The sequence below is a fragment of the Lineus longissimus genome, chromosome 4 (genome assembly GCF_910592395.1).
Source record: "Lineus longissimus chromosome 4, tnLinLong1.2, whole genome shotgun sequence".
NCBI lineage: Eukaryota > Metazoa > Nemertea > Pilidiophora > Heteronemertea > Lineidae > Lineus > Lineus longissimus.
Window position 1 is genome coordinate 4,620,412 of NC_088311.1, and position 25,026 is coordinate 4,645,437.

The 25,026-nt window shown below is 39.9% G+C and overlaps 2 protein-coding genes across 18 annotated transcripts in view; both read left to right on the top strand.

Annotated features, from left to right (window-relative positions):
• Nucleotides 1-183: 183 nt before the first annotated feature.
• Nucleotides 184-5,081, top strand: LOC135486029 (prolactin regulatory element-binding protein-like). The gene is made up of 9 exons (XM_064768485.1): nucleotides 184-339; nucleotides 884-1,085; nucleotides 1,416-1,636; nucleotides 1,875-1,958; nucleotides 2,206-2,321; nucleotides 2,501-2,671; nucleotides 2,940-3,012; nucleotides 3,212-3,371; nucleotides 3,655-5,081. The coding sequence occupies exons 1-9, from the start codon at nucleotides 205-207 to the stop codon at nucleotides 3,738-3,740; spliced, it is 1,248 nt and encodes a 415-aa protein (XP_064624555.1). The 5' UTR covers nucleotides 184-204; the 3' UTR covers nucleotides 3,741-5,081.
• Nucleotides 5,082-6,343: 1,262 nt separating this feature from the next.
• Nucleotides 6,344-25,026, top strand: part of LOC135486420 (uncharacterized) — a 37,292-nt gene continuing 18,609 nt past the window's right edge. For 10 of the 17 annotated variants that reach the window (XM_064769181.1, XM_064769191.1, XM_064769192.1 and 7 more), the window contains exons 1-2: nucleotides 14,380-14,582; nucleotides 22,534-24,263. In XM_064769181.1, the coding sequence (XP_064625251.1) occupies nucleotides 22,583-24,263 (1,681 nt within the window). In that variant the 5' untranslated portion in view covers nucleotides 14,380-14,582; nucleotides 22,534-22,582. Of the gene's footprint in view, nucleotides 6,418-10,475; nucleotides 10,534-10,827; nucleotides 10,877-11,398; nucleotides 11,463-14,379; nucleotides 14,583-18,340; nucleotides 18,456-19,408; nucleotides 19,430-20,727; nucleotides 20,758-22,346; nucleotides 22,367-22,533; nucleotides 24,264-25,026 lie in introns of those variants that run through there. The other 7 variants (XM_064769184.1, XM_064769186.1, XM_064769185.1 and 4 more) reach the window with 7 other exon arrangements.

Sequence of the window (25,026 nt, forward strand, 5' to 3'; positions counted from 1 at the left end):
CGAGTAGCGTGTTCGATTACTAGCGCCGCGCTTGCGCGGGTAAGTGCCAGTGCGTTCTTTTTGGGACTGGTGCCTCATCTCGCGTCAGCTAATCCCGAAGTGAGCGACCCTGCGAGCGGGTTGCCAAGATAGTGTCTAAACGCTAATAGACCAAACGCCCAAGACTTTGCGATGTGGCGCGGGGTCAAGGTCACAAAAAACAACATGGCTCCCAAGAAAAATGATCGAGTTCTTCACAAGACAGATTTTCCAATTTACACAGTTCAGTCGTTGGGGGATCGTCACTTTCTTGCTGGTGGAGGTGGAGGACAATCCCGCACTGGCGTTCCAAACATAATTGTGAGTGAGACACGAAACTCGACTCGGCCGAGGCGGTTCTTATTTGTGCGTTACTGCTGTACACGATTGTCGGATTTACATTTTGATAATCTAATTCCGGACATCCATATGGCGACTCTGGGGTAATTTTGGTCAAGTAGGGTTGTCTCAATCCCCTATTTTGTAATTTGTGCTGCTGTGCTCACCATATTTTGTAACCGGGAAAGTTTAAACCGTATTTTGTTTTGCAAATAAAACATATCATTACTGGTAGGTTGTAGTAGTTGTATAGACCCTTTTACACCAGGCGGAGGAAGTCATTGTCAGTGGGCCCAAGCAAACCTAAATATAGGTACCACGAACTAAAGATCATGTATTGTGCGAACATGCAGTCTCTTGTTTGCTGCTTGTTTGTTGTGGCCTTCAGTGGCTTCCTCCGCCTGGTGTGAGGGCCTCTGACTTAAGTCAAGAGAGACTGACATCTTGTATCGCAGTTTGGTGTTTAAAGTGTAACTGTGCATGCTATGCTCTTGAAATGGACGACTTATTTTCTTTCATGCCTTAGGAAATATTTGAATTGTCATGTAACGCATCCGATGGCAAACTACAGGCTCAGAGTGCATTCCGCTATGATACTGGGACATCTGCCATCATGAACAGCGCAACCGTGGATGATGGAAAACGATATGTCCTCGCAGTCGGCATGGAAGAGAACTGCAAAGTCTATTCTCTGAAATACAAAGTTGCTAAACCAAAGCCCAACAAGAGTAAGTTCTGAGAGTCATCAAATCAGTTTCCATTCAAAAATGCTCGGAGTGTTTTGCAGGTAGTGCCATTGTGTCCAACCAACATCGGACCCCATTTCATAACTGTGTTTGTTATGTGTTTCATTCTATTAGCCTCTTGGCGACCACCCTAGCCTTTTGTCCACCGTAAAATAACATGCATGGAAAGCAATTTTCTACTGATTATCTTTTCTACGTATTACATACTTAATATCTAAAAACTCCAGGAACAGGATGACTGAATTCATTCTAATCTAAGAGGAGTTATGTATAACAATCAATACATACATACTTCATTTTCCATGTTTTCAGCGCCTGATACTGATGACAATTTGCGTAAAAGGAAGGGCAACCTCACAAATTCAGAATCCCATGATTCTGCTCCTAATGTAGTGACATTTGAAGTAGATGAAATTGCCGATGTAAAAACAGACTATTCAGACGATAGTGGAGTTCAAAATGTTGTACGGTTCAGTAAAGATGCATCGCTGATGCTGACCGGTGGCAGTGATGGATATTTACGAGTCTGGAAGGTGCGTCATTCTTTGAATTGTACTTTAAAATAACTTACTTTTTACAAGGCTTCTCGCAGACTCTGCCTCTGAATGGGCTTGTTCCGAGGTATCATGGAGGTGGCATGGGAGACCTTATTTTTGGGGGCACTGACATATGGCATTTAGATCTTTGATCACTTTGTCCCCTCCTTTATATGACCCCCAAAATTGTAGCATTGGAAAATATTTGAAAAAATGTGTCATCATTCCCTTGCAGTTCCCAGACATGAAGAAATCATTTGAAGTCAAAGCATATGATGATGAAGTCGATGATGTGGCTATTAGTCCAAAAGGCAATCGGGTAAGGAAGTCCGGATTTCAATGATCTGGCAATTTATTAGTACAATAGGCAGTCAAGTAGGTAATTAAGGTAGTACCTGTACATGTAGGTCAGTGGTAAAGATCAAGGTGTGTGATTGAATACATAAATTTTGTCTGAATTTTTGACACATACCCTAGTAAAACTCGACGCTGCCTATTGGAATGCCTATTAAATGTTGGATTTCTTCCTTTGCTCTGTTAGTAATAAGTTTCAAATCTCTTTACAGATTGTAACTATTGGTAAAAGTGGTGCTAAAGTGTGGAATACGAAAGATGGTAGTAAATTCTTAGAGTTAGTTTGGCCAAAGAAAACAGAGGGTAAATACAGATTTAGAGCTTGTAGGTAAGACCTGTCAAAATTACTTGCTTGTTGTCATGTCACCATGTAGGTTTTGAAACAATGTTTATGTGAACGATCTGAAATCAAGTTGATATGGGTATATCATAGGTAGTTGCAGATTACTGCTGGCCATTTAGACTGCCTTAGGAACATTATCCACATGTTTTCTGTTTTGTTTTCAGGTATGGTTTAGTCGAAAATAGTGATAAAAAAGTGGTGCTGTATAGTGCACACATTCCTTTAATCCGAAAGAAGACATCACCATCCTATATTGCCAGGTGGGATGCAACAGACTTCCAGTGCAAGGGTGTGACCATGCTGTCAGAGGAGATTATATCTTGTTTGGATGTGAGGTAGGTCGATGATGCAAATCGAGTAGCGAGTTTTGTCTTTTCAGGTAAAACATTGGTCCATTAGAGTTCCTGTATACTGGGCGGTTGTCAGTGTTTTATGTTAGGTGAGAGGGGTTTAAACACAATCGTTGTGAAACTTGTTTATGTTTAGGGATAATCTCTAAAATCCTCAAAAGTTAAAATTGGATGAAGTGGGAGTCACAGGGTTAGTATTGTGCCACGCTTAAAGAAAATTTATCACTGACACTATTTCGTGTCTCTATTGCAGCACTGATGGCACTTTTGTTGGTGTTGGAACGATAGGGGGAAGTGTGGCAGTGTATATATCCTTCAGTTTACAGGTGAGAAAATTGACATTTACATGTAATGAAGGTTTTGGAATTCCAGGAAATTTCTGCTGGCTGGTAAAGTTCACTGATTTCATGGACGCCTTTGTCTCTACTCTCACCCACATCACAGAGACCAGAAAAGCAGTGCACAAATATGTACTATTCATAGCTCATGAGCGCAAATAAACTGTAATTATTTCCTCTTTTTCAGCAATTATATTGCATAAAAGAAGCCCACAATATATTTGTGACTGGTGTCAACTTCCTACCCTCTACTGACTCAGTCCGTGCCTTAACTGGTACACAGGACTTCACACTGCTTAGTATATCTGCTGATGACCAAATACAGTACCATCAAGTCAAAAATAGAAGTAAGCATTCATAGTTTACTACAATTTCAAAAATAGTCATGATTTTGCTTGGCTGGGCTTTTCCTGTTGAGTGATCGCTGAAGTGTTTGGCTGGAGATCTGGTAGGGGGCAACACACATGCATCACTGTCACACTGTTTTGACTTGGTCTTCACCTGGATTGACTGAATGATTTGTATTGATCTTTCTTCAGAAATTACTTTCTGGTCTAATTCTGTCGATAAAAGAATGTTTACAGAATCCGTTTGTACATGTATTGATAAATTCCTGTTCTTTCTTTTCAGCCAGCTACAGCTTCATATGGATCATGGTCGGCTTCATCGTGATAATATATCTACTGTTTTATGCACTGGCAGAATTAGGTTTGTGATCGAACCTGGTAGGAAAAGAGCAATAATCGGCAAATATTAGCCAGTCTATTAAGGAATACCGTGGTCATAACACAGTCTGTTGCAACCAGACTTCACCAAGAAATGTGTGCACTGAAGCGAGAGTACACCTACCATCAGTACATACTCACAGAACATGGGGCCTGTCACAAACTGTTTTTTTGCCAGAATTATGGCATTTTGAGTCAGTGGTAGCATTTCAATAACTTGTATTTTTAAGATCACTGACAAACTGCTTTTCTTTGCTATTTGTATTGTATCTCTACATCCAATCGGTGTATATCACAGATTCGTACAAGGTCAATGTAGTGAGGTCATAATATATTCTGGTCTCTTTGAAATGTGCTATGTACATTGTAGGCCAACTCTCATAAACTGTCTCATCCTTTAAATACATTGTCTATAAGATTTAAATTAGAAACATATATTGATTTCAGGTATACACCACAAAATATATGTGCATGTCCTTGATCAGAAAATTCATATAATAACTCTATATAATGATGATGCCTGAAAGTTTGTTATTTGATAAATCCTTCGAATTTTGCTGGATATGTGGGTCATTATAGCTTTAAACAATGTTAAACATACATGTAAATACATATATGACCTGTAAGTCCCTTAATAAGGAGAAGTATGACCCGTTGAGTTTCAGCATAGGGTGTAGAATAGATATGCATCCAAAAGTGTACATAAAAATGGGTAGAACGATTGTATACATTTTCTGATGTATACCAAAACTGCCATCTTTACAAGACCTCAGTAATTTCTAAGAGATGACTGATAGGAAATCATGCTACATGTACTCTTCAAATCTTTTCTGTCTCTATAGTCGTACTTCCACCTATCAAATCCCCGTGTCTTTTGCGCTTACACCTATGAATTGCCGTGTCTAAATAGACCCATGTGTCAAATCCCCGTGTCTATTAGCCCCATCGGGCTAATTTAGACCCGTGTTCAACACGGGTTTTTTGATAGGTGGAATCTGAATAGCCCCGGCAATTGCAAGTTCTAAGACCCGGCGACAGATGGCGCGGTGTAGTTGCCTCGGTATTGCGCACGCAAAATTCCCCTCCAATTCCCCCCCTACCTACAGCGCACCTGTCGCCGGGGCTATTAACCATTATCTAACACCACTGATAGGTGTAAGTGCGCCCCGGGTTTTTTGACACACGGCGAAGACACGGGTCTTGAAAAAACACGTGGTTTTATGATAGGTGGAACTACGACTTATGTTTAATTTATTTCATAGAACTATTATTTATCATGTTGTCAAGAGGTGTATTAGTAATGTAAAGACTTTTCATTATGGAATTGAATAAACTTAACTCCTAAACTTATTAAGACAATTGTTTGTACATTTCGTAGCCATGTCAAGTTTGGACAGATTTGTCTATAGGCTGGTCTGTGGAGTTTTACCAATTTCAACTGGGCCAAACAGGTCTGCAAATGCATGGGAGCACAGAGACTGAGGTCGAGCTAGGTTCAACCCAATGATCCTGTGGTTGGGTGCATGTTTACTTGGCGATGAGGACAATGGTTTCTCTCCAGTATGAATATATTACAGTTCTGTGCAGTGACTCGCGGCGGTTATGAGGACAATGGTTTATCTTCAGTATGAATGCACTTCTACTCTGTGCTGTGATTTGAGGCAATGATAAGGACAATGGTTTCTCTCCATTATGAATACATTGCTACTCTGTGTAATGACAGGGGCAGTGGCTGATGGCAACGGTTGCTCTCCAGAGGTACTAGAGGAAAATGGTTTCTCTCTAGTATGAATACATCACTATACTGTGGAGTGATAAAAGGAAAATGGTTTCTCTCTAGTATGAATACACCACTACACTGTGGAGTGATTTAAGGAAAATGGTTTCTCTCCAGTATGAATACATTGCTTTTCCATTTGTGCTTAAAACAGACAACCGTTTCTCTCCGAGATGACTTCATACATTTGATTGCGATCCCACGTGGCCAGTTTATACGATGCTTAGGCCATGGGAATGATTAATCCGGTTTACTGTCCGAGAGATTTAAAAAGATGAGGGCTTGTTTGTTAATTGATAGACAGGGATTACCTCATTAATTGCCTAGTCAGCCACACAAAATTGCCGAATAATTACACTGACTAATTATGGTCTTACCCATGAAAGCCACAAGCTGGATGACAAGATGAAAATTAAAGTAGACATTTTGGGCTTGATTTTAAATGATATCAACTAACAGAATTTCGGTCGATTTTGAAATAGGAACGCGATCTTTTTCTAGATATTCTCTCAAAATCAGTTTAGGATAAGATGAACCACTGGAAAGATTGTTTGAACAAAAAAATGATGGCAACAATAAAATAAATAGCTTTTTCACAAATAATGAACAAATTTGAAGTACGCTCTGAACCCATGCGGTAGGTGGAGGGTAAACCGGGTTAATCGTTCCGATGCATGGCCTTATGCATATACCATTGTACTATGGTATCGGATACAGTATCGTTTGTGATCTTCAGCAGACGATAACGTCATCACGTGATCATTTTCGCGGTTGTTCATTCAGCCGAGTGCGGCTCCGTTTATTTCTCATCCGGCCCCGTAGCCCCGTGCATGCTGCCGCCGAAGGTGGTCTGGGAGTCAAGGTGATCAAGGGAACCTCAAATAACATCAGGTAGGCCAAACACTCTCTTAGTTGAAAAAATAGGCTAAAAAGGTTCAGCCGGATTAGGACCACATTATCAGTCGGCTTGCATCAGCTATTGATCATATTATATATATGTCCTCCATAGCTGTGATAGTTAGTTATTACCTAAAAAGAAGTGCACTGGTTAGAAAAATAGAAAAGGTGGAGTACCTGTACATGTCCTGCCATTCTTTTGAAAATTTAAATCTAAATCCTCCTCATTTTTGCTCTTATGCTTATACCGGGATCAATCCTACAGTAGACCTCGAGTAACCACGAAGTTCGTTTAGAAAGGTTATCTTTCCAACCAAAGGTTCTAGCCTTTAGTTGTCACAGCTGGTGGCCTGTTGATTGCTGGCTTGAAGTGTAGGCTAAATTGGAAACCACCAGTTGCTCCAACTTTCCAATGACACCACTGTCATATCATATGATCTTCATATAACATGTTAAAAACTTGACTTAATTAGGACCACCAGTGTACCTCTTGAAGATACAAAGGGGTTATTTCTTATTATTAGTAGAACCTCTCTATTAAGGACACCCTAGGGACTGACAAGTGCTGTCCTTAAGGCCAGAGTCCTCTATTAAAACATGTGTACATTACGTGTACATTGTTGTGCATAGGTTTTGGTAAAAAAAGTACTCATTGGACCAATCAATCTGCACAAAATTTTATATGTGTCAAGAAGAACCCTTTGCCAATAGCATAATAAAGTTTTAAAAAATTCCAATACCGATTGCCTGAGAAAAAAAGATTTCCGTACACCGTATCCATCAAAACGTCACTGGCGCATTGATATGGCCCTGTCAAAGTACAAGTTCTAAACTGACCAGTGAGACCACATTTTCTTAAATATATTATCAAAAAGCATATTTCTGTGATGGCCTGACTCTGTACATTAAGAATCAACCACAGATTGAGAATTAATTCCACTTTGGTCCATCCCAGCCATGTATTTACCACAACTTGACATTTTGATAAGCTCTATGTGACTGTGCCACACTTCCGGTCGTGGATGAATACAGGTCTCTGCCCTTAATAGAGAGGTATCCTGATTAGAGAGGTTAAATTGAATGGAAACAACCAATTTGGGACCAAAATTAGTGTCCTTAATAGAGAGGTGTCCGCTATAAGGGAGGTTCCACTGTATTTGTGTGTCTATCACTTATGGTGTTGTGGTCACCATCTTTAGGGTAGGCAGGCAGGTCATGGAACTCTAATTTTGGTCCATTAAAATTGGGTGTTTCCATTCAATTTGTAGCTCAGTAATATAGCTCAGTAATGCCGACTCAGTACCACAGGCTCAGTACCTTCCTTTTTGCACGGCTCGTAATTTGAGCCTTGGCAGAAGCAGCATATCTTCTAAGTGGCATGGTCATTCCTTTGTTTATAGACAATGGTTCCATACCTCACCTTGTTTCTTGTGCAGATACCAATGGCTTGAAAGCACGAACTCAGTCTCTGGATCAAAAGTGATTGTCTATAATGACTGTTATTCCTTTTGTATTTTGTTGAATTAAAAAAAACCAAACTGTTGAGTTGTTACATATTAAGAAATGCTCAGAGAACTTCCTTTCATTTGATAGTTTGTCCCCCAAAATGCTAATTGGTGATTTCAAGTTGGAATGATGTATTAAGCTGTATTCATTGCCAAAATATGCATTTCGACAAACTTGCATTCAGTTTGACCGCTGTAATCAGGAGACCTCTGTAGTACTGGAATTGTCTATAATAGAGAGGTAAGTAACATCAAAGAATGCTGATACTTGAGTCAAACTAGGATAGCAAATTAAGAAAATCTCATTTCAGTTGGATAGTTCCTGTCCTCAGATAATCAGGAAGTAAGAGGGAAATCACTTGACACTGAAGTCAACAAACTCTGATTTTGTACTTGTGCAAGTACAGTAGAACCTCCCTTAGTGGACACCTCTCTATTAAGGACACCCTCTGTATTAAGGACACTAATTTTGGTCCATTAAAATTGGGTGTTTCCATTCAATTTGACCTCTCTGATCAGGACACCTCTCTATTAAGGACAGCACTTGTCAGTCCTGAGGGTGTCCTTAATAGAGAGGTTCCACTGTATTGGGTTTTTCTATAAAAATGGTGCCATATTACCCAGTGAGCCTAATATCCAGGCCTATTACAAAGCTGAGGAGAGCATCGCTGCTGTGGCTGTGCAGCCCAAATGAGCGTGGGCAGTGACTTCAGCTACCCATGCTGTTGAAGTTTATCATTCCAGCCTCAAACTGCTGATTGGGGATAAAACCATTACTTTTGGATTTTATAGCAAGACTTTGAAATCATTCAACTGTAGTAAAGTCCAGTCTTGCAGGAAACTAATCATATGAGTTCTCTCTGTACATGTGCACTGCTCTTCTTGTCCTGGTTGATATGGAACCTTAAATTACAGGTGTTTCTTTTAGTTTTCATTCTCTATCTGAGATTCTATCAATCTGAGCAGGTAATATCACAGATAAGAGGGTTTGCAATCAATCCAAGAATGAAATGGTGGAAATGAAATGAAAAGATAAAAACAGAGCAAGTGGTATCACCCAATTCGTAAGTGCAAGTCACAATAGAGGAATTGGTCTTGAACTTGTCTTCAAAGTTTAAAGCCTCGGCTACCTGGTTTTATAGTCAGCAACATTGCTATTCATCTCCTCTGAGATTGACAATGACTCAGGCTGGTACTCCAGTCAGTATTGCAGGCCTGGGCAGCCAATCACACAGCCGGCCAAAACTAAAAACTCAGATATCAGAATTGGTGCCATCGAACTAGTCTGTTTTCATTTCAATGATTTCATTTCATTCCGTTTATTACGGGGTTTCATCAGTAAGCCTGATAAGAGACAGATTGTACTTCCACCTGCAGAATTTCAATACTCTTGCAAAGAAATCCTGGTCTAAATGTAAATTCTTACGTATTTTGTATCAGACCAAGGTATATAAACTGGCCTTGGTATTGGTCCTGTTATATTCTTTGGAAGTGCTGGTTGACTAGCATACGCTATTTGCTCAATTTTATTCGCTCCTCTCTTAGTAGTTTTTGTATGAGAGGAGAAGGATTTTTTAGTGTTAGTTTGAGGATTTTATGAGGTATGTACTTGTGTTTATGGTTTAACTGCTGTTCATTCATTTTTGTACTTCCGACCTGGATTTGGATAATGCACATTCTCATGAAATGGGAGGGTGCATCCTGTAATCCTATGAAATTGCTTCTATAGATCTTCAGTGAGGATTGGACAATTGATGAAGAATTCCCAGTCTGGGGCCTGGCATGCCATATGTCCATAAAGCAAAGCTTCCAGGCCCTGGGCTTCTTGTTTTAGTCACATCGCTGTTGGTTTTGTTAGAGAGATTGGTTCTGGTGAGAGTCCCTCCACTTCAACATGTTCAATTTGGATACTTCCATCACCAGATCACCCATCTTAACACAAAAGGTTCCAAGATCACACTTTAAAATGAGCTCTAAACCTGCCTGTTATAAAGTTGAGGAGATTTGAAGATGCCATCACTTTAATAGACATTGTCTGAACAGATGAAGTAAGTGTCTAACTCCAAATCAGCAGATTGCTAATCTTAACAATCATCTTCAGATATCATGATGTTAGGTCCTGGTAGAAGAAAAGGTTAAGGTTCTCTCAAATCTGTTGGTACTTTGACCTGTATAGGGCCTGTTACCTGTCGTTTCATTGAGCCCGTTTTTTTTGTGGCCTCTGCCATTTTTTCCTACGTGTTCAGAAACTACTTGCATATACATGTCTGTACAGGGCAGAAGGTACTTGTTAACCTGTTTATTTTTGCTTGAATTTACCTTTTATTTGGTTTCATTCTGGCAATTTGAACTGGCCCATTTAACTTCAGCCTGGCTTCTCTAAGCTAATCTGACTGCCTGCTTGAGATTGCTTTTGAATTGAAGTTGTCTTTATTGTGACTCCTTAAATCATCATTGATAGGCCTATAGGCAGTCAGACTGAATCTAATATTCGTTGTATAGCCTACCTAAATGTGTACCATTGATCGAACACTTACCGATTTCTCTCTGCTTTGGTGTCTTCTGAAGGTTATGTCTCAATCAGTTCTCAAAAGTCACTTTAAAGGTAAATTTGCGCACAATCAGCCAATGTGAATAACTCAATATCTGCCCTAAACCCTAAATCAACAAGGCATGTCAGACATATTCTTGTGGATTTCTTGTAATTTGCAGAAAAAAAGCTGCTTTCAATAAATCATTAGAAAAGAATGCTTTGCAGCACTCATCTGTCTGTTCAGGTTACATAAAAACTTATTTGATGTTTTTGCTGTTTGCTGTAACTTCACCCTGCAGGCATGCATGCAAGTGTTCTTATGGCACTTGCTTGTGTTGCATACCTGTACCCTGTTCTGTTGTATATATTTTCTGTTAGCTTTTAGGCTTTTATATGGATTAATACAACCAAAGTGGTAAGTTTGCTAAAAGTCCTGTTTGTTCCATTCTGGTTTTTTTTCAGATAGTGGAGTTGTTATTGAGCTGGACTTCACCTTTTTACCCTATTTAGCATGCTTCAAACAATTTCTATTCCACCATTGATTTTGTCTTGCTTATAGCAAAAAGGAAAACTTGTTGGTTAAATTTTGAGAAAGTGAGAGTATTCTCTGCAAAGTTAGAAAGCATAGAAAGTTCATCGAATTCACCACTGTTCTATTCATAATTCAGGTTTATACTTCAACTTGTGACATTTGCCAGCCTTCTAAAACAATATTTTCATTAGCGATTCATGTTTCAGGGCCAAACGCTTTAGCTGATTGCAATCTTCCATCAGGCGGTTGATGGTGATTCGATCAGTTCATTGAACACACCATTGGTTGTTTTTTTTATAACTCGATGTTTAGCTGCTGCACCACACTGATATATTTTATTTGAGAACATTTTTAGTTTTTCAATTAAATACCGTAATGATGTCAAACTGATCTCTATCTTTTTAGGAATGAATCAAGACTCCTAGATAATGACACCTTTCGGATTTATAGGAACGATGATAAGAAAAAGGTAAGTTGTTTGTTATTATTTCATATAATTGTTGCTGAGCTAAGGTGCAAAAATGCCTCTTTTAAGGGGTATTTTGTGGCTAACTCCAAATACATGAACATTTTCAAAATACAATGTACATGTATTTGGAGTTCACCACAAAATGCCAAAATGGACCATATTGTGTCTGCTAATTTTGTTAGTTTAAGATGCCATATTTCAAACAGATTTTGTCAAGGTAACTTTTATGTTATACTTAAAGCAATGATAGGTCCAATAAAACTACTCAAGTAACAAGCTTGCTATCTGTTAGTTAGCTGTACCTCTTTGCTACCTGCCAGTAGCCTGATAGGCTAATAGCTAGAAACCACCGATCTCCTGTGATGATTTTGCTCCAGAGCAACTGCTTTTGAGTGGAATATACTGTTTCATTGGTTGAATTGTTTTTGAGATTCCATCCAGCATTCCATTGGTGTAGTTGAGTGTGAAAATAAGTTTTTCGAGAACTAGCACTTGAGGATGCTTACTGCACCATTTGTATGACTATCTCTTGACTTAGGAGTATAACTGGAGTGCATCACTGCATAGAAGTCTTGAGTACTCATAATAAAGCCATAATTTGTCTGTGTGGGGTGGGCTATTTCCTCTCGTTGGCCAGATGTGTAAGGTTATTTCAAATACCTTATTAACTCCTTTCTCGTCCATTGCTTGACAGTTTTTGAGCCAGGTTTCACCCTGGTCTGTTTTGTACATCATGAAAGAACTTGGAACTAACATTTTTGATCCCCTTTCCTCCTTGTCCTATCCTACAGTTTGGTATGTGTCTTGAGATGCTTTACCTTCTTTGTTGTGTCCCCATTCAACTCGTGTTATGCACGGTGAGTAGAGGCTATTTTCTTCAGCAGTAATGGGAAACGGCTGAAATGATTCTATCTAGGTTGACAGCAATTGCAATTTTGATTCTGATGAGGCCATTTCAGCCTAATTAAAACAATGTAATTGCCATAATCGAGGCCACAATATCAATCAAGAAAAAACTGTTTGCCTATTCATTCCCAGTAATTTACTACTCCCCCAGCAGCTTGTTCCTCTGCCTCCCTGAGGATTGAAGCTGCCTGTTTGAGGTCATCCTCTTTGAGGATAGGTTGAGGTCATCCTCTATGAGGATTTAAGCTGCCAGCTTTAGGTCATCCTCTTTGAGGATTTGTGAGCAACCTTCATCATTCATTCTTTGTTGCCCACATTCCCATTCCTTCTGATTCCTAAAGATATTTCCCCCTTTCTCAACAGGTCTGGTCCCAAGGGTGGATTCTAAAGAAGTTTTGTACCATCTCTTGGGATCACAGTGAGGAACAGTATTGCAATCAGTTCTTTTAATCAATGTCCTCTCTTATTTCAAGTGGTAGGAAATTACAATGTTGTCAAAAAAATGAGGTCATGTGGAATCTTGTTGAAGTCTATTGATTTGGGTCACATTTTTGTGTCAGATGTCATATTTAGGTCAAATATTCCAATGGCTGGTTTATAGATTTTGTTCAGACATTGACCAATATGATAGAACCTTTGGTGATATATCCTTGAACTGTCATACCACTAAGAATTAATTCTTTTGAATATTTCATTAGATTTAGTTCAGAAATTTCTCTGGTGATGGCACCTTTTATGAATCTATCCTTAATCTGTCATATCATCTAGTATGGCATGGTTCTTTGGGCAAAAGCAGATGTCAGTAATTGACATCATCATTTGGTCAGTTCAAGACGTTGATGGCATATTATCAGTCAAACTGCTAAGTTTGGTTTTATAAAGGACATGGCACCAACTGACCACATTACAAATGCCTTCGTGTTGGTATACCCAGATTGGATATGGACTGTTGATGATAATGAAGGAATTCCCATCACCTCCTGGTCTGAGAACTGCCCTTACTGGTCAAGCAAGGATCCTTGCTTGATCAACGGGCATGACTGGCAATAGCTTCATCAAGCTCTGCCGGAGAATCTACTCTATAGTGTTCCGCCCGGCATAATCTCGAGACACTCCTAAGTAATTCTTAGCAGTGAAAGAGTATCTGCTTCAGGGCATGTATCAATTCCTGTGGTAAAGTCAGCTGAATGATTGGTAAATTAATACTTATAAGAAACTCTTATACAATCAGCCTTTAATGATTTACCTGTAATCAAACCCCCGAAGTATGTAGGTAGGGCAATTATAAACAGATGACTGGACTTGAAATAAACAGTTAAGGTTCAAGAGGCTGCAGCCCGGTTAATAGATAAGCCGAAGGGTTAACTGAGAGTTATATTGAATTCTATGATCTGCTCATGATCCCACATTAAACAGAATGGTATTGCTTGCCCTCTCAAGTTGGAGTTTGATTTTTTAGCCATGATTATGAACGATTGGTCTGTTATCCTTGTATGCAACTCCTGTTTGGGGTTACCAAGTAAGGACCACTCAACGGGGGTTTCAAGTACCATTGACACAATTTTGGTACCTATGGCTCCAAGGCTTCACAGGCCTCCACATGCAGAACATTTTTATAATGAAGTGTAGGCCTATCATGCATGCTGGGACAACCAGAGTTTGATGCACCTTGACTCATCGAATTTAAGGGAGTAAGCCAAACAATGAATGGGATATATCAATTAGGATGGTTCATGTTTGCCAGCCGTATGGAAAGGGTTAAAAGGTTCCCCAAATCTAATTCAAAACTGCCCTAGCGTAACTTGTATGATGATATGCATATACAAAGACTCAGCTGCTTTGAAATGTACTCGTCAATTATCCTTGAAATAGGAGAGATCAGCAGGCCTTTGAAAGCCTAGTCTTTTGGCCTAGGCCTAAATATATGGATTTCTATAGGCCTTTTGGTTATGATATGGTCCCTCATGTTCTGTGTAGGCCTATGTGTTCCACATTTGGGTGTATACGCCAATGCCAATGCTGGTAGTTTATATCTGTGGTGCCTCGAGGAATGTTCCATGAGACTGACTAATGCGGGACATGGTGATTTAGAGGAATTATTCAGCTTGGAGTTATTGTGTGGGAGAGAACTCTGGAAAACTGATATGCAACCGCCAATATACATGTATATCAAGAGACTAAAGTCATTTTGAAAGAATATAGCACTCTGTCCAGGTAAGCCTATTGATTGAATTACATTTACATAAAATGTTAAGTATCTAATGTTGGCCTACTTCATTTAGGGGGAATGGGGAGACCTGTCCGGATGTCCCATCATAAAGAAGCCCATATATCCCGGTTCCCAATAGCAGTTTTGACCAAATCCTCAATCCTGCTTAAAATGTACTTGCTGACAGTATCTCTGGGGGGGGGGGGGGGGGGTATATTGTCTGTTGATCAGATTTGGTCTTATATCCCATTATTTCAACAGCGCCCATTAACCTAAAATAGAGATAGATTGCTCTGTAAAATCACCAAGTGACTAGTTGGGTCAGTAAACTGCTATTTTTATGATCGCTGTGCTAATATATACTGATTTAATGAAGATGTCTGAGGTATAAATGCCAATTTATTTCAATGTAAACTGGTATATTTCCCCCACCATCCCCAATATGCAAAAATATCAACAGGATGGGTTACATGTGTGATAAACTGTCCTGTTTCACATTTAATCAACACTTCATGATTGAAAATGCTGCAATTGACCTGCTGCCAATGTGGGGACTAATCGATGAATTGATTGAATTTAAATTGTGGATGTAAGTGGGAGTGTTGGTGATGCATTACTTCTGGTATTGATAATCATATAATCTTTCCTAACCATGGACTGTAGCCATGCGTCTTGACCAACGAGGCTGAGGGATTGCAACTTTAGAACCAGGACAAGGGCCTGAACATGTTTTGAGAGAATGGTAGTCTGCATCTTGACCTCCAACAGGTCCAAAATTCTATATAATGTACATTTAAAGGGCGTATAAAACCATGAGAGTCAGGATGGTTCCCTCGGGCCTTTTCTGTAACCATGTATACTATGTACATTTTGCAAAACTCTTGGGGTCCATAACCTTGTTTTTCAAGTTATAAATAAGCTCCTCTCTCCAGAGGTCCCAGCATCACTGCACTTAGTCATGAACCTCCTTATCTTGCACTGCATCCAGTTGGGTTGGGAATTTCATGCTCATTAGTGCTGTTTATTGTTAATTTTGTTCTAGGAATTTGATGATTCTCTAGAGCTTGAGAAAATGGTATTATTGGGTATACTGTAAAACGGGTTATGTTCACAACCATTTGTTTTGGTGCAATTTTCACCATTCAGGTTCAAAAGCGAGGATTAGACCCTAATACATTAGCCATGGAAAATGAGCCAGTTTGAATCCATCCAGCCATTGCAGAAATGAATCAGAAAAACTTTTGTGCCACAAACATGTCCAAGTGGAATCTGAAAGAAAACCTTCATGAACAAATTGGGCAACGTAAATAATGGGGTTCACAGTCTCAGTTAATGTTAAATATGATAGTTACCATGCGACTATCATAAAGAATAATATTTCTTTATTAGGTTTATATAATCTAATGATAATTATTTTATTTGTTTTATCAATGTATACTTGGCTCCAATTACTGCATGGTATTGTCCAGCTGACTTGATTCCAGAGGTCAATTCGGCAAATGATCTCTCCTGAGTCTATAAATGTCACATTTGGTCAGATACAGCATATCACATACATAGGTTGACTGATGTGGTGACTTCTCGATCTGTTCATGTGAGAAATAAGTTTCCACAAGATTAGACAGCACTTATTATCCAGGTATTATTTACTTATGTCTATTGTGCAGTGAGTCCAAAGTGATGTAAAAAGGAAGTCGGATTAAATAAACTAGAAACAATAGTGGTTTTTGGTCACAGCTATGTGGCAGATATTTTATAAATTTATGATTGAAGGTACTCAAAATCAAAAGTATACAATCTTTTCTATGTCACCTAGTGAAAAGATGATTTAGGTATGACCCAGTTGGTTTATTCCCTTCTTTGTCGAGAATTGTATGGGTCAGATCCAGGTGAGTCGATTTTGTTTTGTGTTGTGCGATATTATGGTAATCAGGGATTTATCCGTGTCATTATTTCGCATTTATTTCTTTGAATCTTTGGGAACCCCATGAGGTCATGTGCTGAAAACTTGTTTGGACGCCGAGATGAAAAAAGCTTGTCCAGAATTATAAATGTGATGGTTTGGTTTATACTTTATTTACATATCAAACTATAGAGGTTAAGCAGAGATTTTACAAGTTGATGTGATAAATTATTGATGAATATTGTTGGCTATTAATTTGGAGCATTGGTAGGGTCATTGGCCTTTAGTTGATTAGTGTACGACAGCATAGGGACAGGTAAGCCAGACCTAGACTTCAGGGTCTCCTATGGTCACTTGATTTCTAGAACTGTAACCATTCTCAAGGAACGCTGATTGCTGGTTAAAAATTGGTTCGTTGAATAAGTTTCTCCCCCCTGGACCCCAATGAGGTTATGGTATGCCTGTTACATTCCGTAGGTTGAGGGAATGCTGTTGGGCCACATTGTGCATGCAGGACGAGTTAGCCCAGGAGGAAAATGCTGTCATGTCCATCCACCTACATTTATACTAGTATTTATTGTTTCCGGTGATGACTTCTTTCCTTTCCTGCTCAGTCTGATGATGTAGGTGGACAGACTGATCAAAATCTGATAGTGATATAGCCTATTTTCAAAATATCATATTGACTGCTCGACATAGCCTCTCGAATCATCTGACATTTTGAGAGCCCCCCCCCCCCCCCCCGCCCCACACCCCCAGTTTATATCTCGTTTGATTAGTGACTCATGATTTTCTATCGATGATGTACTGGGTCACATTCCACAAATAGAAATTAGTGAGAATTTCAGGCTAATCAATCATTGAATGTAGAAACCATGTTTTCATTCTCATAGCCAACATCCTCATTCAAGTGTGTGAGGAGTCATTCTGATTGTGTCTTTGTCATAGATTGTAGTGTTGATATCATATATGTATACATTTCTCCACTGAGACGGTTCTGTTGTCCGTATGAAAGAAGACAGACTCCCCAAGAAGCTGCTGAACTGGCACCAGGAACAAGTTAGTGGCAAGAGGACTGAGAAGGGGTAGGAAGCGAGATGGTGCGGCAGCTGGTCTTGGTGAAGACTTGTTGGAAGCTGCCAGTGGCAGAAGTCAATGGCGAAGGTCCCTCGCTCTTTTACTGGCTTAAACCATCATGTTGCACTAAAGAGAAAGAGAGAGTGTCATATATACTCTATAAGTTACTGATACACTTCAGGCCCAAATGAGAGATTACCCAAATTACCTATTACACGTTAACCATCAGACAATACTTGCAATTTAGTAAATCGCCCAATTTATCTTTGGGTCTGCCGTCAATTTATCATGAATGTGCTTGATCAAATTATATTATTTGTGCAAACTCTCATTTAGCGGTTGATTTTAGAAACTGATTCGCAGACAGCGACTGTTCCTCCACTGCGTTCATTAACATTTGCCCAGTATTTTTTCCAAAATGTACTTGAATCCATAACACACAAGTGCAATGATATAATGATATCCTACATTTGATAATTGGCAGTTAACACATGAGAACTGTTGGTGACAAAGTTGATGACATAAGTTATCAGGGATATAACATAAAAAGTGGCGTTTTGATAGCGATGTGATGGTAAGGGTTGAGGGTCAACAATGCGTAAAGTAAACCCCAGGGAGTTATCTTTAGCCCACTTGAGAGATTGTCACCTATAAATGCTGCAGAACAGCGTGTCCTGACCAGTCAGGCGAAACCTGAATGTGCTTTGTGTACATTCTACATGTGCTGGGTGTACACATCAAGCCGGAGATAAGAGGTACATTACCACCATTGAATTCAGTTGTGGACAAGGTGGTCTGAGCTGCGATCAACATGGCATGATCTTGTGGCATATTCTACTCAATCTATTGGATTACTACTTTGATTTAATCATGATTTTATGAAGGATATCATTGTATGGTACGTATCTATTCCAAGTTATTGATCATGTCAATGTAAGTGCTGGTTTCGATCGATTTTGAGAGTTTTGGTGCTTGACAAAGTGTTGTCCAAGTTGGTAGATATGGTAAAGTGTTCAAGGCATTCAGGTATTGTGTGTAGATTGGCTGTGTGTTGCTACTGTACTGAGTATGGTGTGTGCCTGCCAGTGTGGGACTCTCCCAACCAACAAGTAGATCTCTGTATTCAATGGGCCTAAAATGAGGAATACAGGACTAAATGGTTAAATCAACGGTTTGAAAAAATATCTCAATCAAGCCCTGGCAGGCACGGATTGATCTAAAAAAGTGGCTGCCTGGACCCTATTTCCTTTTCGAGAAAATTCTTGGAAGTTGGCATAAGATATTGACATGAAAAATCACTGCATGGTCTGTCCTCAGTTTCTCAGGCTGCTGGTCGTATTCTTGATGTTCATGTCTTTGCTGGAGGGAGTGCAAGGTCAACCTACACATCACTCCAATAGAAACTATCTTTCCCTAAATAAAAGGTGCCATAAATAAAAGAAAAAGCTTTTCTTCAAAACCTTTACTACTGCCCATTTCAATACCTCCTCCCCTTTCTGTGTCATTTCCTGCTGTTGCACAATCCTAATTTACATTCCTGACCGGAACATTACACCTCATTATACCTTTGTCTATTTTTGTCCCAAGAAAACCATCTCGTTATGCGACTCCATGACATTGATAGACGGTTGATGATCATTATGATGGATTCTCATGCTGAAGTCTCATTTGTCTTGTTTATGCTGTGTCCGGGGTGGTGACTGAATAGACGCTGAATCTATCTTTTGATTGTGCTTCCATCCCCTGAATTGGTTGCAGATTCCTCAGTCATGTCAAGAGATTTGTTTTCCACACATGTCATCAAATCCTGCTTGACTACATTTGTGGACATGTTGAGTTTTATCACCAGCATTTCAGTCACTGGATTGCCAGGTAAGGGAGATTGTTGCTCACTCTTGTCTGATCTCAATTTATTTCATTCGCTTGACTGTTTGGTGAAGTTTGGCAGACTTGAATATGCCTGGTGGCAGAGCTAGACCCAATGAACCACACCCACATTGACTATGGTGGATGGGACACCTCTATACCTTGGTAACATTGTGGCAATGGCAGATTTAAAGGAAGAGCATGATATTTTGACGGCTGTTTAAATAGGTCAATAAACAACAGTTGGGTTTGTATTATTGTAAACTATCAATAATCATAGTCTGCCAAGCCTGAGTCGTATGGAATGTAATTCCAATTCTCTGCTGAAAAGAGTTGGAATCATTTCTCGCTCTGTCATGTCTGTGCGTTGTCAAGGGCTTCCATGACTCATCGGCCCATCGTGGGATTTCTGAGTGTGGGGAACAAAACACGAATAATATGTCGGATCTTTATGATTTGATGTCATTAAATCTTCATATTGAACAATAAATCATCATTATTGAGTTGAAATTAGTCCTGGCTTTTAAGAGCAACAGAACTTAATACATTTTATGGAATGATATGTAGGCTATGGACAGGAGATTGCCTCTTGGGCATTAGTTCTTTTGGCGGAGCCTATTACATCACCAGTACACATCAGAATTTGGTCATGTTGAAAAGTCAATGCTCAGCGAAAAAGGAACCCAAAGGATCTAATTCCACTAGTGATTCGTGAGTGTTCATGCAGTTTCCCACCATTGTATTCATTTCAGCTTTTGCAAATGATTGCAACTTCTCTTGCACTTTAGTTGAAAGTTTCTAAAAGTAAAAAGGTAGAAATATGATACTTACAATACATAAATTGCATAATTCATGTGCAGAATTGTATTTCAAATATACTCTTCAGCCTTGCCCTATCACAAATGACTATTTCATACGTTTTTGGAAATCCTGCTAACTGCAGTTTTATGGACCAGTAATTAAAGAGTTGTGCACAGAACATGAAGTAGTCCACACTTGATATTGTGAGGAGTCATTATGCTAAGTTGGTCTGCTCTAATATTATTGTTTGATCTGAGCTTCAACATGTTGCCATTGTAAGTTTGATAACGGATATAATAGAACCAGAATATTTGATTGCTTTCGAGGTAACAGAGGTCACAGCAGGTTACTGTGTCATTAGAGCAAGTATTAAATGTATTGTTTGTTCTTCTCTCAACACTCCAAATAGGTCTTTTCCATTCATTTATTCTTATTCTTCTTCTTTAGTGCAGCATGTTGGTTTAAGCCTTTTCCATTCATTTATTATTCTTCTTCTTCTTTAGTGCAGCATGATGGTTTAAGCCATCAAAAGTGTGAGTGCATTTCCATTTATTATGACCTCAGTAATCAGGATACATCCTATTATGGACATCATCTGTCAGTCTGAAGGTTTTCCTTGATTTGAGAGGTTCTTAGTGGCAGTCCTTGTGATTTTCCTTTGCCATGTCATGCAAAAGTTTTTTCCAATATGATGCATTGTACCACAATTAGGGCAGATTGTTTTTATGGCACGTGATTGTAAATAAACCTTACAAAAGGAGCAAATGTTAAGGATTGGCCACCGGCACTTTATTCTGAAAACGCAACATGATGCATAACATAAGTTACGGCAATGTTTTGTCCAGTATGTTTTTATGGTATTTGACTTTGTCGTTTGAGCACCTCCGAGACACACATACACCGTCAAAAGGCTGAAAATTAGTACATTTTGTGTCCAGGCCCTGTTTTACCCTTCTAGGCCTTCTATACATTCACAACATTTATATTAGCCCTGCCTAATTTCCTATTACATTGATAAAAATGTCATTGCGCACAGTGACCAGACCATGCAAAAAATATGTGTTTGACTTGTGACAGTGTTACTTGGAGTACTATGTATTATGGAGGCCGACATGGCATGTATGTGACCCATCACACCAAAACGAGGCGCATTAGCTGGTCATGATTCTGCTCCTGAAGCTCCAATCCATCACAATTCCCCCTCCATATAACAAGAGCATGACTCATTGCACAAATCACCAATTACCCCGTCGACTTGCACAGAATCAAAAAAGCCAATTAATTCAGATTTATTTTTTCCTGATTGCCTGAAAATATCATAATATCTGCTAAAACAATGCCCAGAATAATCACGAGTAATATCCGCATTGAGTAATTATTTGGTGATTTTGACATCATTTTGACTCCATTGTAGTAGTGTGCATGCTGAAAAAAACACTTTTTTGGTATAAATTGGAGTAAAATGAGCGGCAAGTTGTGTACTCCAGACAGTATGAATATGTGTGTTGAATACTGATGCTAATTTTATAGTGTGGTCTTTCTTTTTCACTTGACACTGTGTAAACTGCAATGTCATCTTGTAGACAAAGCTTGAAATCATTGGTGGCAGGCAAATATTGTCTACCTCAAGTTTGGTGAGGTCTTGTCAGTTAACTGGTGCGGTGGTATTGCTTCACATGAGTTTATCTGATATTAAACCATTTATGTCTGGTCAAGAGCAAGGAGTGAAGCGGCACTATAAAAAGATAGTGACTTGCTTTTATGCTGATTTCCTGTGATAAAGTTCTATCAACGGATTTTGCCACACTATTTGTGCACTTGTTTCATACATCTCAGGTGACAGCACTATTTTGTCTCCTGCTGATTCATGTTTCCAGTTGAAATTCCTCCATCTGGGTCAAAGGCAATTAGGTAAAGAGTTCATTACTAATTAAGCTTATTTGATTAGATCTAATGAGCCCATTGCAAGTGCGGGTTGCTACGTTTATTCTGCGAAACATTTAAAACTGTCTCATATCTGCACTTCATATATAAAAGGCCTATAAAGCTTTGAATAGTCCAGCAGTCTGTGCCTGGGAACTGATGAATGTTTTTAAGTTGGTCATTTTTCGTTTCGGGTACTGCCATAGCCAAGGGCCTGAGGTGGGTTGTGGAAATAAGTCACCCTGGAGTGTGTTGTTGTTCTGTCATCAACGAGGCTTTCTCCACCATCACAACATGACACTGACAATGTGCATTCCATTGTGTACCCAGTGCACATCTTTTTTCTCTGCTCTTGATTTATTGCTTTCTGTCTTGTGTCTTTACAGAAGTAATGGTGTGGTGACTCATTGGAATCAGCCTGAATAGAAACACAAGATGGCAGACACCACACAGGAATATCGTTTCCCACTGCCAAATGAGCTCGAGAGCCTCAACAGTTATGGACAAACAGGACACTATGGGCAGCTTGGTGGACCTGGGCAACAGGCTCAACATGGGCAAGGACAGACTCGTCAACATGGGCAGTTCGGCCAACCTGGGGTAATGAGCCAACCTGGGGTAATGGGCCAACCTGGTCATATGGGCCAACCCGGGGTAATCAGCCAACCTGGGGTAATGGGCCAACCTGGTCATATGGGCCAACCTGGTCTAATGGGTCAACATGGTCAGATTGGTCAGATTGAGCAAAGTGGTCAGTATGGACAAGTTGCTCACCATGGGCAACCCCGTCAACATTCCTACAGAACTGAACAACGACAAGTTCACCACACCGTTTCAAGCAGCAGCACTGGCTCTGTCCATGGGGTACCAGATGTTTTAGGGCAGTACACTAATAGGGCGGGAGCATTGCTACAAGGACCTGCAGCAATGCCTGATGTTGATTTCCCACCAGATGTCGCTGCTATGATGTTAGTCGACAATGATAACCAGAAATATGACATCAATGAAAAGCATCATGATGTCGTCCATGGGCCGCATGGCAGTACAGAGATGTTCAGCAAGCATCAGAAACGCACAGGAGTAAATAGCATGTACGAAAACCAGGAGATGATGACTTTTTCCACGCAACAATATGATTCGTCAGACCCATCTCAGGACGATACGGCTGGTGAAGACCAGTATGTTTTACGGCTTGTCGGAGCCACAGACGTTGAAACTGGGGACCACATAGGATACAGTTCGAATGTTACCTTCGGAACAGATACTCCCTCTGATGACAGTTTAAGTAGTTTTACTCGTGTAAACCAGCAAAACAGTGTAAGCTCACAAAGCCAGCAAAACAGGTATGACTCCATGCATAGGAGCTTTTCCGAAACAAGTAATGTACAAACTTTTTCTCAGCACCTAGCAAAAATAGGCCAGACTGAGATGGAAGCGGTTTCTTTGGAGAGTTTGGCGTCCTTTACTCAGCAGCAGGCAAAGCAATGGGACGATAGTCCATCGGATGACAGTCTGAGTGCCTATGAGCAGCGGCAGACAAAGGTTGGTTTAACAAGGACGACGGAGACTACGAGACACAGTACTGACAAGGTACACACCCTACCTCTGCAAAAACCAAAGTACGACACGTCTCAAAGTCTTCCGCCTGAAAAACCGCATTTTAACACCATGCGTCACCTAGTGTCTGAATCAAGTATCAACCAGGATGTTAAAAATTCGCATGTGAGGACTCATTCCGATCAAACATTCCAGGCACCTGATGAGAAAGACCTATCAAATCGCAATATAAAGGAGTACTTCTCATACGACGTTCGACCTGTTCCGGATATGTCACCGGCGTCAAGTGTTACTGGCTCTAGAATTAATGTTAGAGTGAACATTACTGAACCTCCCCCAAAAGTGCAATCTGAGACTGTGGAGCGAACATCATCAACAACTACGCAGATGGTTCAGGGGGTGGAGCAGAAAGTGACGCGCCGTCCTCCTCCTCCACCTGTGATGCCGAAACCCAAGACGCCTGACGCAACTACACGAGGCTATGACTTTACCGAGCGGTTAGTTATACGGGGTGTGATACCGGTTGAGGATCAAGCCATGTCGGAGGAGAGCCCCGATGGTAAGAATATTTGGCTCTTGTTTAGTAATGTACAGTACCTTATATCTTTGCATTGAGGGGTCTTTCAGATTTCTTGAAGAAGTATTGGAGTGGAGGGTGGAGGGAAGTAAGTACCAGTGGCGTTAAGTGGCTTGCTCAAGTACCATCATTGGTACAAAGACGAAACAGTGTTGAGCCTACCAAGAGTCGCACCCTTGACTTCTTGATTATGTGCCCGGTGTGCTTATGCCATTCTAGAACAGCAAACTAGTATACTCGAGCTTTTTGTCCTGTTAGTCTGTCCCACAAAGTTTTATAACAAAATAAGTGTTAAGCTTTCAATGCCGGTAGAATCTATTTTGTTGATTCAGTGTAAAGTGGATCATCAGGCCACAGGCTTGGTCTTGATATTGCACTGTGTGTTCTGTGCTGATGAATTGAGTATTGGCCATCCTTTGAAATATTTGGCTTCATGCTGTTCTAGATAATTTATTATATGGGTGAAAATAAGTGCCTTCTGTGTTCATGATATGAATGAATATTCTATATGGGCCTACTTTGTAAACAGGTCACTGGCCAAAACAGTGACGAGTCCCCCTTTTGCTCACATTTATTCAAGCGTATAGCAGAAGTTTCAATAAAGCCATTTTCATGTAACAATGAAATTCCTTAGCCTCTCCAGACTTCCAGTCCCTCTTTTGGAAGTTGTACTCCACCTGTCCAAAAGCGATGAACTGTGTGAGTCCGACTCCCAATAAATTTTTTCTGTTTGGAACATTCATTA

What these genes read in the sequence shown, in the direction of transcription:
- LOC135486029 (XM_064768485.1), top strand. Translation starts at nt 205, where the DNA reads ATGGCTCCCAAGAAAAATGATCGAGTTCTTCACAAGACAGATTTTCCA. An exon ending in CTGGCGTTCCAAACATAATT is followed by an intron (nt 340 to 883) that starts GTGAGTGAGACA and finishes TTCATGCCTTAG; the next exon opens with GAAATATTTGAATTGTCATG. An exon ending in ATATCTTGTTTGGATGTGAG is followed by an intron (nt 2,672 to 2,939) that starts GTAGGTCGATGA and finishes TCTCTATTGCAG; the next exon opens with CACTGATGGCACTTTTGTTG.